Source organism: Phyllostomus hastatus, unplaced genomic scaffold (assembly GCF_019186645.2).
Source record: "Phyllostomus hastatus isolate PE091 unplaced genomic scaffold, TTU_PhHast_1.1 phas_scaffold_21, whole genome shotgun sequence".
NCBI lineage: Eukaryota > Metazoa > Chordata > Mammalia > Chiroptera > Phyllostomidae > Phyllostomus > Phyllostomus hastatus.
The window spans coordinates 25,391,773-25,408,612 of NW_025334017.1; the positions used below are offsets into that span (position 1 = coordinate 25,391,773).

At 36.9% G+C, this 16,840-nt stretch overlaps 1 protein-coding gene across 2 annotated transcripts in view; it reads right to left on the minus strand.

Annotated features, from left to right (window-relative positions):
- The window catches only part of LRP12 (LDL receptor related protein 12), a 69,875-nt gene that overhangs the window by 18,999 nt on the left and 34,036 nt on the right, over positions 1-16,840 (minus strand). The window contains exon 2 of one of the 2 annotated variants that reach the window (XM_045860764.1): positions 15,413-15,469. The exons of the other annotated variant lie outside the window; for it this stretch is intronic. Coding sequence (XP_045716720.1) covers positions 15,413-15,469 — 57 coding nt within the window. The remainder of the gene's footprint in view (positions 1-15,412; positions 15,470-16,840) is intronic. 2 annotated transcript variants of the gene reach the window in all.

The window sequence follows — 16,840 nt, forward strand, 5'->3', positions numbered from 1 at the left end:
GGCCATTCCGAGTAGTGTGATGAAATCTCATGCCCCTCTTCTCCATGCCACCTGGGATGTGAATCATCCCTTTGCCCAATGTGTCCATGCTGTCTATGACCCCCTCCCATCAGTCATTCAACAGCCACACCTATTATCAGATCAATTGTGGGGGGGGGGCAGAAAGAGAGAGGGGCAGGCACCAGAGTCACATTGATTTACGATAGTATATTGTCATAACTGTTCTATTTTATTAGTTATTGTTGTTAATCTCTTACATGCCTAACTTATAAATTAAGCTTTATCATAGGTATATCTGTATAGAAAAAGAACAGCATATACAGGGGTCAGCACCATCTGCAGTCTTAGAATGTACTGCCCACAAGTAAGGGGGGGGGGCCTACCTACTGTATTCTGAATCTTAACGGCCTCTGGCATCATTCAGCTAAAGGAACAGTCACTTCACCTAATTCAAATTAAAACAACACCTACTTTCAGAACACCACTGGCAATCTCACAGATTTCCAAGCACAGGAAATAAAGTAAAGCCAGGCTCCATGATGACTAAAATCATAAATGCCCAAGGCAGAAACTGAGGCCCCTTTGGCGGCTCTTAGGGAATCAGGCCTGTTTTATCTTCTACACATTTGACCCAATCTTCCAACTGGCTTCCTCTTGAGTCCTCAATTTTTCTGTCATTCCAGTTTCTTAAAATAATTCCCCATTCCCAACTCCCCATGATATTTCAACTCAAGTACCTACCATCAACTGTAATTTCATCTTTTCTTAGTTTATTATATCAGTGTTATGAATTTTATATTATAGAATACCTTTTTATGTAAAAGATTTTTTGGTGACTTATTTTTGCAATCATTTTGATAACAATTAAGCCTACACTGTCTCACTTGTAAATGGGGATTAAAACATCCCCTGCCACATAGAGTAACAAGGGTTAAATACGATTATTTGGTAAAGGACTGAGCACACTGCCCGAGTTACAGTAAACTGTCAATAAATAACATCATCTGATCTGCCAGATCAGACGGGCTGTTTGGCAGTGACACAGGAATGCTGTACTGAGGTGGCTACAAAGTGGCGTGGGAAAGAAGGCAGTGATTGTTCGTCTCCTATGTAACTGGGCACCGCTGTGTTCTGGAAGGAATGAGAAATGATACCATGATTAACTGGTTGTCTGACATGAGGAGAAGCCAAGGTAAGAGTGGGGTTGAGACACATATGAAACCTTGCTTTATAAAATGAATCTTTTTGCTTTAAAACCAAAATGTTTATACGGTTCTGCTAGTTTGAACCTCATCTTCTTAGATTTTGACTATGCTCTCAATTTAGGATATAACAAGCCTGACTTTCTTTTACCTATATTTATTCTACTCATACCCTCTCTATTGCTTATCTAATTACTTCAGTGACCTTCCGGTTAGTTCTTCAATGAGAATTAGTTTATATGGAACTGACAAATAGAGGAATCTTGTCAGTATAACACAAAGTTGTGAAAGATTTTATTCCAAGCATATTAATGATTTGGAGTAACCAGAGGCAAGAGTTCTCAGTTTAAGAAAGAATATAAAAACCCTATAGAAGGACCTTCCTTCATTGCAAGAAGTGGTTGTTTCACTGCCTTAAAGAACTGCTTGACTTTCCTCTGTATTAAGCTATCTTGGGAGGCTACATTGAACAGATAGGGAGGTGAAAACATTTCTTCACTATAAAAAGAAAACAAAAACACCTTAATTGATGAGAAATGAGTTATATTTTTATTTTTGATGAAGCTGTCTCCATTAGAAGCAAATATCTTCAAGGAGGAAGTGTGAACCCCCACGTTTATGGCTGCAAAGTACGACCTGCCACAAGTACGCTGGGCACACTGGGCTGCACTAGTGTTTGGATTGATATCGTAGGTCTGCACTTACAAGGTTTCCCATTTGTAAGGGATCTGTACCTCCAGTACTTTTCCCATAAACTTGTTTAGTGTTTCATTTTGCAGAATGTGAGATTTTCAGGAACACATACATAGCATTATGGCAGAAATGATTATATTTTTGTCTTTATTTATTTAGATTTCTTAATATATCTCTTAATAAACAGTATTAACTTTCTCTTCTTGAAACACAAGCACCTACAAAAAACATATCTAATTGACTTAGGTCATATCTTTAGATATAAACAAACACTTAAGCAGTTGGGATGATGATGATACATGTCTCTACTTTTTATAAATTTCCCGAGTCTAGATAGAGAAACCCCTAAATTAAAGGGGTTCTAAACATACATTCAAAACATTGCAATTTTCAGCTGGGACAGCATCTTCTTCATAGGAGTATGTAGTGATTAGGTTATCTGACTAGCCCCCAAAGCCTATTTAATTCCTAGTGAATGTAGTAGATAGAACATTTGAAATAAAAAAAAGGAAATGGGATTATCACAATGCTAGTGGTTCAGCCACACTAAAAGGCTAAACGAAACACAGTTTTTAATTTATCACATACATTGTCAATGAAGGAAGGGAGAATTAAATGAATAAATTGGGTACAGCTTCTCTGAGGAAGCTAGTAATAAAATTTTGAAGTCTGTTGCAGGGTTTAAAATACAAAGATTTCACTGCCTAGTTTAGAGTAAACAGGCCAAAACTGATTGAGAAATACTCAAGACTCCTCCATGTTTATCCTGGTACCATTTCAACAATCCCACAGTAAAGCAAAGAACTATAATTTTAAAACTAGATTAATAAGCCTTGCCTATTATCTTTAAAGCTATCACCTAAAAACAGAAAGTGTTCCAACAACTTCTAAATAGAGATCATATAGAAGAAAGGATGACTTCAAAACGATGTCAAATAAACTTCCCTTAGATTTGAGATTTCATGGGTTTAAAGCCTAATAAAACAGGCAGAATGATTAGAGCTGAACTACTTATAAAAGAAAAAGTACAATTTCCTGTTCCATAGATGAAGAACTGGGTATTTTCAAAACTGACAAGCACTGAACTTCATGACTAAAAGTAGTTGAGACTGAAAGTGACATGAAATCTATGTGCCTTTGGTTTTAATAAGTCACAAAACTCAACTGGGAGTAAAAATTAGCTGTGCTTACTGACCACCCAAGTACATAACATACATATGAAAAGCACAAAGGAGCATGAAGAGAACCCATCCTCTCACGGAAACTGCAGTTTTGTGATAATGATATGTTTATTTACTGAACCCAAGACATAATTATTCAAGCATACAAGACAATAGAGTCCTAAATGACAGAGTGCATAAAGTAATTTTCAGCAATGTATCCTATAGGCATGTGGTATCATTAAACAGAAACACAGGCCCAACAACAAAAAACACACTGCATTACGTAAGTACAGAACAGGAGGGTTTACTTGACTATTAACATAGGATTTCTTCCACAGAATGGAATAAACAGAGCCGGAGTGAAGAGCACATGCCAAATTAGAAGAATTTAATGACAAAACTCCTGCTACAAAAGGGAGTAATATGATCCAAATATTTTGTAAAGATTATAGTTTGCAGTGCTATAACCCGTGGGAAGAGAAACTGATGAGGTAAGGAGATCAGCTAGGAAGCAAATACAGAAAAGCTCACTTATCTGTAACATTTTATGGAAGTTTCACTCTGGAACAAAACTCACCCTGTTCATAAGCAGAGGATAGCATTTACAGTCAGTGGTGGCCACTACCATTTGGCTACGACATTTTTCGGAGTAGAGAGTGTTTTATAAATATTTACTCCTAATTGGCTGATAAATACAAACACAATTCCAAATGTTGAAAATACTAATAAGAAGGGTCTGATTCCAATGGAAAAAAGTACCTAAAAATAGCGACGAAATAAAAAATCCGTAAGTAAACGGCAGCTGTTGGATAGCCGTGTGGGACGAGCACTAGAGCGCTTCTGAAGGTTAACAGGGAATCACGCGGAGCACACTGAAATACGGGGTGGGCAAAAGGAGGCTTGCATAACAGAAAAAATACACTACAATAATTAGTAATACAAGAACACACTGTTTTGTGTACTCACAACTATAAACCTACTTTTGCTCATGCCCGCATGGTGCCTATGAAAGCAACAAAAGGCACTTTGACACACAAAAACTGGAACATGTAGTTAAGATGAGTAGCATAAAAACCAGATACCTGTTTTCTCACTGCTAACTTAGGAGAGGGTAGCTAAGAATGATGTAGTTTTAAAGGTGAGATTTCTGGTGCAGGTCAGAAGTTTATGGTTCACAGGCTCAAGGCCTGTAACTTAACGTGAAGCACGTGTGGTCAGGTCTGTGGATTCCACAGCTGCCGAAGTCATAAAGTATAAGGCACTTCCTTTCTCCTGTCTTTTATCATTTAATTCTTGGTATTATTACCCCTATTTAATAGATAAGGAGGGGAAAATGGAGGCACCAGAAAATTAAGTAATTGTCCTAAGGTCACAGTTGGGATGGGAACCCAGGCAGCAGGCTTCCAAAGCTGCACTCTTAGCCACCAGGGCCCAGTGCTGACTAGGGAGCTCTCAGTGACACTCTGAACGATTACCCGGCGCGGGTGGGGCGGGGGAGCTAGCTCAGTCAAAATTCAAGAAAGATAAAAGTGGTCTATTTTGGAAAAAAGATCTACTGGTTCTATATTAACATGGAGAGAAAAGACAGAAATCTGTAATAACAGAGAAGGAGGGTATCCTTAAGATTTAAAGCTTCTAAAGACCGAGTCCTATTGCTACAAATTTATGTAGGAATTGCAGGCAGGACCAAAATCCTTCTTAGTTTCCCTGGAAGAAAAAAACAAAACAAAACAAAAAACAACCGTTATAAACACCATTCTAGGACCTACCTTTAATAACAAATGGACATGTGTACATGAACTAGGGTGAGATCATGAGGGCACTGGGTGCAACTGGAGCGACACGGGGACACAGCGAGGGCCGAGGGAGACAGTTCAGAGCAGAGGGAGAGAAAGGGGGGAAAGCAGAGAGGGCTGTGCGGCCAGGGAGAGGTAGCAGTGCTCCAAAAGATGGTTAGTATTAGACAGGCAGGGCTCCATGGCAGTAAAACAGCTTTTAAAGGAGGCAAAAATAAGGTAAAATATAGAAAGAAAAACAGAAAAATAAATAGTTTTCCTAGTTCCAATAGAGTTGCAGCATAATATGAAGAAGACAGAACAGTATTCTTAATGGAACCATCTAACCAGCTTTACCCTAAGATTTCTAAGGAGTAAAAATAATTTTGAATTTTGCTAGCAAAGCATAAGGTAAGATGAATAAAAATGATTCAACCTTTTATACCTCTTTTTAAGGGCATAAAAAGGCAATTTTGTTTTCTTGAAAGGGCACACAAACTATTGATATGGTACCTATATTTTCCTACTTTAAGCACTACAAAAGGACTATGCACTACAAAAGACTAAAATGCTATGCAAGCTACTATTTCTACTTCCTGAATGGTAAAAATTATTATTTTTTAGAGTTTACTGTGATTCTAACTGGAAACATAGAAGACATAAAGCAAGTATCAGCACATGAGCAAAGATAAAATTCGTCTCAGGGCTCACAATTTCCTAAGCCACCTCTATCAACTTTAACATAATTTGTAGTATATTTACATCTTCTTCTGAAAGTGTTCCAATCTTAGTGTCTTCTGTCAAGGGTAATACCCAGGAATAAACATTATGCTCAGAACATGTTTAAGGGAGGAATAAAGAAAAACTAGCATCTACTTTGCTCTGAATACTGTATTTCTGTGACTGCAGTTTAAGATCAAATCACCCCTCACTTCTGTTGGGCTATTAGGCAACTGACATCCAAAGTCCAGTTTGCTCACCTGCCAAGTGACTGGCTGTTGCATGCCAGCTGCACAGTGCGGCAAATTCAAATCCATGCCTTAGTAAAATGACCAGTAACTGACGTGCCAGCATACTCGAGAACTACTCTCAAAGTGAGAAGGGTTATTCTCAAAGTTACAGAGTGGGAAAGAAAATGTTGAATGTTTAAATACAACGTGTTTTTATACCTTTGCTGGATCCGGCTCCAGTGGATGAACTTCACTTCCACCAGCTCAGTAGGCATCGCACGTGTCTGTCACACTGTGACCCAGTCTGTGTGCTCACACTTACTGTGCTGATGCTGAGTTTATTTACTGTTCATTATAATAATGTCATATAAAGTAATACACAACAGTCCCACTATAAATTGTTCAAGAAATACTTGATAATACATGAAATGTTATGAGTATACAATATATAAATATGCTTCACATAAAACATATTGTATAAGAAAACATTATGAATAAGAACATAGTATATAACATTATATATGAAAGTATAATATATAAAATTATACTACAACCATTACTTTCCTTCCAGAAACTTATAAGAGGCACTGTACTCCAAAAGCTTAAGTGGTCCATAAATAAACTTTTCTGAAGGCAGACAATGCCTTTAAAAATCAATAATGCCATAAACTAATTAATGTATGTGATCTTCTCTAAAAACTGTACTGTCTTATATTCTCTACTCACTTTCTTCACCTGAACGATATTTTCTTGGGTTCACACCACGTTCTACTTTTATATTCTGAAATCCTAAAAACCTTAATGGATTCATTATCATCCTAAGTATAATAAGCTTTCTTTACTCTCAGCATTTGAAACATGGACAGAAGACACTCTATAATATTGGTCAAAAGAACTAACTATCTTCTTTTTAGTAAGTTTAGGAAGAGGTACAGGTATTTGACTGAATATTTGATAACATTAAAATCACTTAGGAAAGATACAAAGGAACACTTATACCTGGTACTTTGTTCATGTAACTATGCTTGAAAAATAATTATGAACTACTCTCAAATAACTAAACTTTATTTCCCCTCAGGTTCTTTATTTGAAAGATCTGAAAATTCTAAGATATTAAGTGTTATCAGGCTTGATGTTCTTCCAGTGAGACTTGAAAATATTGTACCATGTTATCAAATTTAAGCCTAAAACTGTAGTTAAAAACAAAAGCCATTTTTCTAAGTGCTCTATACTCATAAAATGTTGCTAATTTGTAAGCAAATTATTTGCAACTTATAAAAATAATATATCCTATTTAAAAAGGCTACCACTTAAATTATTTGTTTTAAAGGCGGATAGGATCAGCAGTATCCTAGGTGTTAGAGTACTAGAATAGGAACTATAAAATGCAACACACAAATGCAAGAAAGAGTGATAATTCTGTTGGAATAAACATTCTGAAGGAATAAAGAAAGGACAACACTTAAAAACTACTTGAAGTCTATTTTATATACTCTCCTAATCAGTTCATATGAACAAGGCTTAAGACAGAAAATTCTACAGTAGAATTCTCTTTCTCAGCTCTCAGAAATGTCGGCTTTGCCTGGCAAAGATTCCAAATCAAATGTAAAGAAGGCCCAGGACCAAGCTTACTCCCCTGGCCGGGTGGTTCAGCTGACTGGAGCATCGTCCCATACACTAAAAGGTTGTGGGTTTGATCCCAGGTCAGGATGCATACAGGAGGCAACCGATCGATGTTTCTCTCTCACATCAGTGTTCCCCACCCTCCCTCCCTGACCTCCTCTCCAAAATCAATAGCAGAGGTTTCAGCTATAGGTGCTATAAGGTAGAAACATTCAGAAGCTGTATCATTGGTGGACTAAGAATAATGTGTTAATCCTCATATGTAAAAAGTTTATACTTGAGAAAGCAGCAAGGCCCAACATCTGTTTCTATTAGCAACCAGAAAAATTTTAAATTTCAGGGTAGTTTTTGCCTAACTGTAAGGGAAAGTCAATCTCATTCCCTTATTCTTTGCAATGTCACAACTCTGGGCCATGAATCAAAAAAGTCACATTTCTGAACAGGTTGAGGAAAATAAAAGCTTGAGACTATTAAACATGCTAAGAAAAAAGTTAAACAGGAAAAACATGATCATACCCAATGTAAGTGTCCTCATACATAGCAGACAGCTGTGTAAATGGGTATAATCTTTTTTGAAAGCAATCTGTCAAAAGGTTTCTACAGTCATTAAATTACTTATAACCTTTGATACAGTAATTCCACTTCTAGAAATCTATGCTAAAGAAATTGTTTTAGAAATAAAAAAGGGCTAGATCTATATTAATATGTCCCAGCAACCTCATCCAAGGTAGGGCGAACCCGCCACAGCCACTGATGTACTTAGGAATATTACATTACAGACAATGGGTGAAAATTTTATACAAATATTAGAATAATGGTTTGAAAAAGTATTCTATGTTAAATAGCAAGGGCAGGGGATAGAATTCAAATGCATATACAATTATTTCTAAGGGGCACAGAAAGAAAAAATGAAAGGAATTAAAATATTATTTTCATTTATACTAACAATGTAATAAGTGATTTTCTTAATTGTTTTGCTGTTTTTCCAGTTTTCCTAAATGTTTGCTGAAACCTGTATAATGAAAAGAATTTATGAAAACAAGTAACAAACTTGATTTGAAATAATTGAGAACAAAAGACAAATTATTTCTAGAATTATTTTGATTCAAATAATATCACAGATCAGAGTAAAATTCAGAGTACGGTAGAAAGATTTAAAAAATCAAATATATTATTTTACTGTGTGCAAAGGTCTTGTTATAAGTCAATCCGACCTAAAAATGTTTCAGATGAGCAGTAATTTAGCTATTTAAGAGTTCAGACATTAAAAAAAGTGAGATATTTAATGAAGACATTTTTTTAAAAAGAACATTAACTTTCGTACTCTCTGATGTGTAAAATTAAATTACTTGGCCATTTCTATGACATAATTTCATCATAATTTCACATATTATTATACTTATAAAACTACCATTTGTCTTTTCTTTTTTCTGTATTTCATGTATGAAATACATGAAAATCTGAACAATGAAAAGTTCCAAACTAACAAAAAAGTACAAAGAATAAGGTTTTCTCCAATAACTTTTATTGTATTATCACCAGATGTATACTTTTTTGACACTTTACATTTTCTTATGCCAATACCTGTAGCATAAGCACCAGCAAAAGGAGAAACACATCTCTCTTGGCAAAGATTTAAGGAAGAGGAAGATGAAGATGAATGTTGTAGAATATTAGAAATAGAAACAAATTATCCTAACCATCAGAACCAAAAATATAGTATCAATCAAAAACTACTAATTCCATAAAAATTCCTATGAATAAACAAAACCAAGACTTAGAACAATTTGGCCTGACCAGTATGGCTCAGGTTGTGGGGCACTGTCTCACAAAGCGTAAGGTTGCCGGTTCGATTCCCGGTTAGGACACATGCCTGGGTTGCAGGTTCCGTCCCTGGTTGCAGCATGTGCAAGAGGCAACCTATTGGTGTTTCTGACATCAGTGTTTTTCTCTTTCTTTTCCCCTCCTCTTCCCTCTCTCTAAAAATAAATAAATAAAATCTTAAAAAAAAGATAGGACTATTCATAATATAAAATAAAATTTTAAGTCATTAACTACTCATCAGACATTGTAACTAGGCCTTTAATAAATTCATTATCTAACTATGTTCATACCTCACCACTGGACTTACCACAGTGAGACATTATAGGAGCATTTTGTACATGTGTGTTTCCTCCAGTAAGTGGTAAATTCCTTGAGACAAGAAGATTTTACTCACTGCTTACTCCCACCATTCTTGGCACAAGGTCCATATCAACTGCTTAATACAGGCTAAATGAATTTAATTCATCACAGAAGGCTAACTATATATCCCCAACTGTCTGGGACAGCTCTGGTTTTGACTGTGGTGCCAGCTTAACTAATTTAAAGTGTCCTGATTTGAACAATAAGTTACCTGGAAACTAATTATAGACAAGTTAAAATTCTTTCTAAAACAGTCAGCAATATTTCCGAATGCAAACACTGACTGAATCAGGGCACTAAGCACTGTCATAAGGAGTAAGGAGGTGAACAGAGCAGGTGACGAATGGAAACGGACCCACGGGACAGTGAGCGACCTCGCTACTTCTGTTGCGGGCTGGTCTCAAATGAAGGCAAGTCCTGCCTTTAGAGATTCTTCCAACGGCCAGTTCTCCATTTACACCAGCACTGAAGGGGCTCTCACTTCAACTGTGGATAAAAGGAATTCAGAACTTATACTATCTCAGCACTACATCTTCTATAGCTCCACATTAGCCGAAGAAAAACTGCCAGGGATGTGAATTTGAAAGCACCTTTCACAACAGCATCTGTTTGCTTTTTAATGGTACAACTGGAATAGATTTCATTAGTATTCTTCTCTTTCCACAGAATTTTATAAGACTAATCTTCAGGAAAAATAATAAGCCATTAACAAGGTTTTACTGACCTCTGAAACTAAGTATTTTTATTAACACATAAAATACATTTAATTAAAACAAAATCTGTCATGGGCTGAAATGTATCGCCCCCAAAGTCTCTAGGTTAAAGTCCGCATCCCCAGGACCTCGGGATGTGACCAGATTTGGAGATGGGGTCTTTAAAGAGGGATGTTAAAAGAGGTCGTAAGTGTGGGCCCGAAGCCAATATGACTGGTGAAGAGGTCAGGGTGCAGATACACACAGAGGGGAGACCACGTGAAGACATGGCAGGGGGAGACCCACCACCTACAAGCTAAGGAGAAAGGCCTCAGAAGAAACCAACCTTGCCAAACCCTTGATCTTGGACTTCTAGCCTCCAGAATTTTGAGAAAATAAAACTATGTTGTTTAAGTCATCTGGTCTATGGTGCTTCATTATGACAACCCTAGCAAACTAATACACATTTCTAAATGTATTTCTGAGATACAGGAGTAGAAAAGAAACAAGAAAATATGCAAGATTAAAATATGCAATGTGGGTTTTACATATTCTAAATGCTGAATTTTTAAAACTAAAATTCTTTTCAAATAGGAATTTATTTAATAGTAATTTCAATGCTCAACAAAGCCTAACAGTCTAATTTCAAGCAAACAGAAAAAGTAGAATCTAATCTTGATGAGGGAGGCAAGATTCAGAATTTAAGTAAATACTGGATATGTTCAAATTTCTCATAATCCATAAAAACCTCCATAACTCAGCAAACCAATATTTTGAAAATAACTAATGCATCTTACAAAATGATATATGATTAAAAAAAATCAATTTAAAGGGAAAGAAAGTCCATTGAATTTTTATGCAACAGAAAACAAACTGTTCATTGATATGGTTTCAGATTTCACTTGCAACTAACCTTTAAGAAATTATCACTGGATGAGTTTTGGCATAGTATTGAAGAAGAATACCCATAATTATCTGAAAATGCTATTAAAATACTCCTTTCTTTTCTAATTACATATCAGTGTGAAGTTGGATTTTTTTATACATGTCAAAAAAGCGCAACGTTACAAAAGGTAATGCAGAAACAGAGGTGAGAATTCAGCTATCTTCTTTTAAGACAAATTTGAAAACATTGCAAAATTATATAAAATAATTCTATTCTTCCTACTGATGTTTTTGTTTTGAAACAATTTTTATAAACTTATGTTATTGATGTAAACATGAAACAATCATTACTATTATTTGTGAATGAGTGCTATTTTCATTTTTAAATTGTTTCATTGACTATGCTATTACAGTTGTCCTCATTTTTCCCCCTTTACGCCCTCCACTCAGCTCCCCCCACTCCCTCAGGCAATCCCCCCATCATTGTTCATGTCCATGGGTCATGTGTGTAATTCTTTGGCTACTCCATCTCCTATACTGTACTTTACATCCCCATGGCTATTCTGTAACTACCTATTTGTACTTCTTAATCTCTTCACCTCTTCATCCACCCTCCCCTTCCTCTCCTTCCCCTCCTCCGATCTGCCAACCATTAGTAACTAGCTGCTTTTCTCTTGCTGCTTCTAACAGTCTCTCTTTATCTTCAACCTTTGGCATTTTAATTATGGTGTGTCTTGAAGTAGGCCTCTTTGTATCCATCTTGTTTGGGACTCTCTGTGCTTTCTGGACTTGCATGTCTATTTCCTTCACCAAATTAGGGAAGTTTTCTTTCATTATTTTTTCAGATAGATTTGCAATTTCTTGCTCTTTCTCTTCTCCTTCTGGCACCCCTATGAGGTGAATGTTGAACCTTTTGAAGTTGTCCCAGAGGCTGCTTATACTATCCTTGTTTTTCTGGATTCTTTTTTCTTCTTGTAGTTCTGATGGGTTGTTTTTGCTTCCTTATGTTCCAAATCATTGATCTGGTTCTCTGCTTCCTCCACTCTACTGTTGTTTCCCTGTAAACTGTTCTTTATTTCAGTTAGTGTATCCTTCATTTCTGATTGGATCTTTTTTATGCTGTTGAGGTCCTCACTAAGTTCCTTGAGCATCCTTATAACCAGTGTTTTGAACTCTCTCTCTCATAGACTGCTTATTTCCATTTTGTTTAGCTCTTTTTCTGAAGTTTTGGTCTGTTTTTTTTTTTTTTTCATTTTAGCCATGTTCTTTGTCTCCTTGTTTTGGGAGCCTCCCGATGTTTGTTTCTATGTATTAGATAGGGCTGCTTTGACTCCTGTCTTGGTAGCATGGTCTAAGGTAGTAGGTGTCCTGTAGGGTCCAGTGGCACAGCCTCCCCTATCACCCAAGCTGGGTACTTGAGGTGCATCCTTTGTGTGGGCTGAGTACACCCTCCTCTTGTAGTTGAGCCTTGGTTGCTGTTGGCAGATCGGTGGGAGGGATTTACCCAGGCCAGTCAGCTGCAGAAATGGGCTGTGACCACTGACCACCAGCCTTTACCATCTGTGGAGGATCTTCTGTGCAGGGGCAAGGTGGTAGTGTTCCCATATGGTCTGTAAGCTGTCCACTGGGCGCGCTGGCTCTGGGTTTTCACGGGTGGTGCAGGGCAAGGTCAGCCCCCAGCTATGTTTTGCCTGGGATACCCTGCCTGAACTATAAAGCAATCTTGAGATGGCTGCTACTTGTGCTGGGCTTGGAGATTCCCAGGCAAAGCCAAGCTGTTAATGTAATATGGCTGCCTCTAGGGCTTACTGAAGCCAGCTGTTGCTTGTTTGATAGGATTTAGGGGCCATGACCAGCCATTCTTATGGAAAAGTAGTTTGGATGGGGCTGTAAGTTGGGTGGGGCAGAGCCTCTAGAGATCTTCAAGGTGGGTCACACAGTATTAGCCAGGTTGATGGAGTCTTAAACATGGCACCAGCTTGCCAGCTCTGTTGGGGGGAGGGCTTAGAAAAGGGACAATGACCTCTGCTTGCCTTGATGCCATACACTTCAGTTTCTCCCTGTATACCATGGGTGCCTTTAAGCTGTTACCCCAGTGCTGGAGTTCAGAGGGAATGAGTCAGAGTAGGTGAGTCTGTGTGTGAGTTAAGAGGAACTACTTGGGGCTCCAGAAGTTTCTTCCATTGACCCAATTCTGGCTGGTTTTTGCAGTCAGAAGCTGTGGGGACTTATCTTCCTGGCACTGGAATCCTGGGCTGGGGAGGGGGGGTGCCTGGTGTTGTTCTGGGACTCCTCACTCCCAAGATACCCTCCCAAATTTTTATCCATGTGGGTATGGGACCAGCCCATACCACATCTGTGACCGTCCTACCGGTCTGGATGCATGTGGTTTCTTTAATTCCATAGTTGTCAGACTTCCATTCAGCTCGATTTCTAACATTCCACAGTGATTGCTGTTCCATATTTTAATTGTAATTATGATGTGGTTGTGCGAAGAGGCAAGCCATATCTGCCTATACAGCCATCCTGACCAGCAATTGCAAATAAAATAGTTTTTAAATAATTTGTTTCAATCTTTAATACAGTAAATACAACTTACATAAATCAAAAACTCTTTGAATTCCTTATTATAGACCCAACTGTGTCTGTCTCCCAATTCATTAGTTGAAGCCCTAAAACACCATGTGACTGCACTTGAAAGATGTGCATAGGTAAGCCATGTTAAACGAGGTCGTAAGAGAAGGGCGGACCCTAATCCTACAGGACAGAGGTCCTCACGAGAGGAGGAGGAAAGACACCAAAGACCTCTGTCTGGGTGCACACCGAGGTCACGTGAGGACACAGCGAGAAGGTGGCCATCTACAAGTCAGGAAGAAAGGGCTGAGCAGCACCCAACCCTGTCTGCACTTTGATCTTGGACTTCTATCCTCCAGAACTGTGAAAAAATAAGTATCTCTTATATAAGCCACTCAAACTATGGTATTTTTGTTATGGAAGCCCAAGCAAACTAATAAAGTCCTCAATATTTTTAAAAGCTTAAAAGCTTAACATTTTTGAAAACAAAAATTTTGAAAATCACCGAATTAGACAATAACCCTTTGCTTGTATGAATTAAAATGTTGTTAAACTTCTTACTTCACATTTACTACTTGAAAGAATAATCATAATTTTCATTAGCTATTTGAAATAGAAAGGGAGAAAATTCAAGTCATTTTAAGAACAGCCTTATTTTTACTTGATGTATATAATTATACACCATTTGAAAGCACATGAAAATGGTGAAACAAACTGGGAAAGAATTAACACAGACTACTAAGGCATTTGCTTTGCTTTTCCTGGTCAGACAACCAAGCTTGATGTGTTTGGCTCGTGCACACTAACTCTCAGAATATTTGTTAAGTCTATGAGTTTTCTGAATATAATGTGAGACATAAACAAAAGAAGAAACTTTCAGATTCATTTCATATGAAAAAACATAACCAAACAAATTAGAAGAAATCAGACTGATAAATACACTAAGTGCAATTTTTTAAACTGTAAAACTTATAAAAATATAGGGAAATAATAAAATAATAGGAAGAAACTATTTCAATATATGCAAAAATAAGATTCTGCTCTCGCAGTAACTGCAGCTGATACAGCAAAAATGGCAACAGAGCTGTGGAAGTCACTAAGAATGAGAATTTCAATACTAAGGGGCCTTTAAGTAGTCATTAAATTTTAAAAGCTTAGATCAGTGGGGAAAAAAGTGTATTTACCTCAACAAGAGTCTGAATGTCATGGATACAAATTTGTCGTTGGGTTGCTTTTTAATAGCATGCAAATTGTGCCCTCAAGTACAACACTTTTATGTATAGTAGTAGTCTAATCTAAAATCAAGCAAAATGCTTCATTTCTAAGGCTCTAATGCTACATTCAAAATTACATTTTACTAAATTTCATTTCATGTAACTTTGTAGGAAAAGAAAATACTAATTCAACTTGAGCTAACTTCTCTTGGCTCAACGTTTGTATAAAAATAATCATGCAGTCCTTTTGGAAAAGTACAATCAATCCATGGGCATGCAAGTACCAATTTTATCTTATGAGAATTTCCCCATGTTCCAGTTACTTCATTCCTTATTACATGCTGCAAAAAGCAGTAATAATTTTTATAGCCAAATATCACTTCGTAAGATACCAGGTGGCTTTCAATATTTACTATAAGTCATGCATGAAATTTAAACATTACAAAAAATGACTTACCAGTTGACACTCCTGAAATATGCACATTTTCAGAATGTTCTGCAAGAGCACCATTTCCTAAAATTAAACATAATGAATAAACTAATTTCCAAGATAAAATGTATTAAAAATTTTCAGATTCTCCCTTAAAAAAAAAAAACTAGAGTTACTTGAAATATTCAGACACTAAATTAAAGTCTCCTATAATATTCTTCAAAATAATATAATGAAGCCCAAAATTTTAATAGTAGTAGGGAAAACATTTTGGAAATTAGAAAAATGTACTGTAATAATATATAAAGGGCCAATGTACAGACCCAACTAAATCCAAAAAAAATTTCCTATCAAGTTAATAGTCAGAAGAGAACTCCATACTATTACTAGAAAAGAGAGAATCATGTACTTTTAAAAGTGGCATTCCTCTAAGAACATGCTTAATCCACCACCAATGTGCCTATTGCTAGGGTCACACATGTTGGTACATAAAAAAAAAAATACCTTCCATTGTCTCTTCCAACCTTTTATCAACAACCCCAATACCATTAGGGACAAAATTATATCCTATTTTGCTATCCCTTGATTTTCTGTATCTATCACAGAGTTGGGGACATGGAACCATTCAAATACCTCTCTGAACTGAGTATCACCTAATAAATAAGTGTTTTTAAAAAATACTCCCATTTAAAGTACTAAGGATATTTACTCCTTCAAATTAATGTGAAGTGTCCCTTCAGGTATTCTTTTTGTTTAATTTAAATTTTATTTTATTATAAATTAATTCCATCTACCTCTGTTCTTTCTTTTCTTGTGCAAATTGTTTATCTTTACTTCTCAAGTTTTGTCTCTCTGCAGCCCTTAGGGTTGGTTTAGCTTTGCAACAGCTCAGAAATGCAGCTGCCAGAAAAAGAACTGCCTTTGGAGTAGGTAAGAGAAGCCTGGAGGGCTAAGAGCTGAGTTGCCTTTGATGGTGTTTCTCGATCATCATATTTTCTCTGTAGAAAGTAGCAAGTGTTCCATTCCCAGTCAGGGCACATGCCTGGGTTGTGGGCCAGGTCCCCAGTAGGGGGCATGGGAGAGGCAACCACACATTGATGTTTCTCTCCCTCCCTTCTGCTCTTTCTAAAAAAAAATAAATAAGTAAAATCTTAAAAAAAAAGTAGCACTTATTATCATTAACTTTGCTTTTACAACCATCACACTTCTATGACTGCTTGATTAATGTACAGTATAGAACCTAAGAAAGCAGAACCTGTGTTCATCTGGTTCAACACTGTGTGCACAGTTCCTGGAACAGAGCAGGTGCTCAAAGAGCGGATGGATGAATGAATGAGGGAGGCCGTGATGAGTAAATGAACTCATGCCAATTAAGCACGTGATAATAGTGCCTGGCACATAGTCAAGAGTATGTGTGAAATACTAAAGAATAAAATAAAAGTGATAAAACCCTTT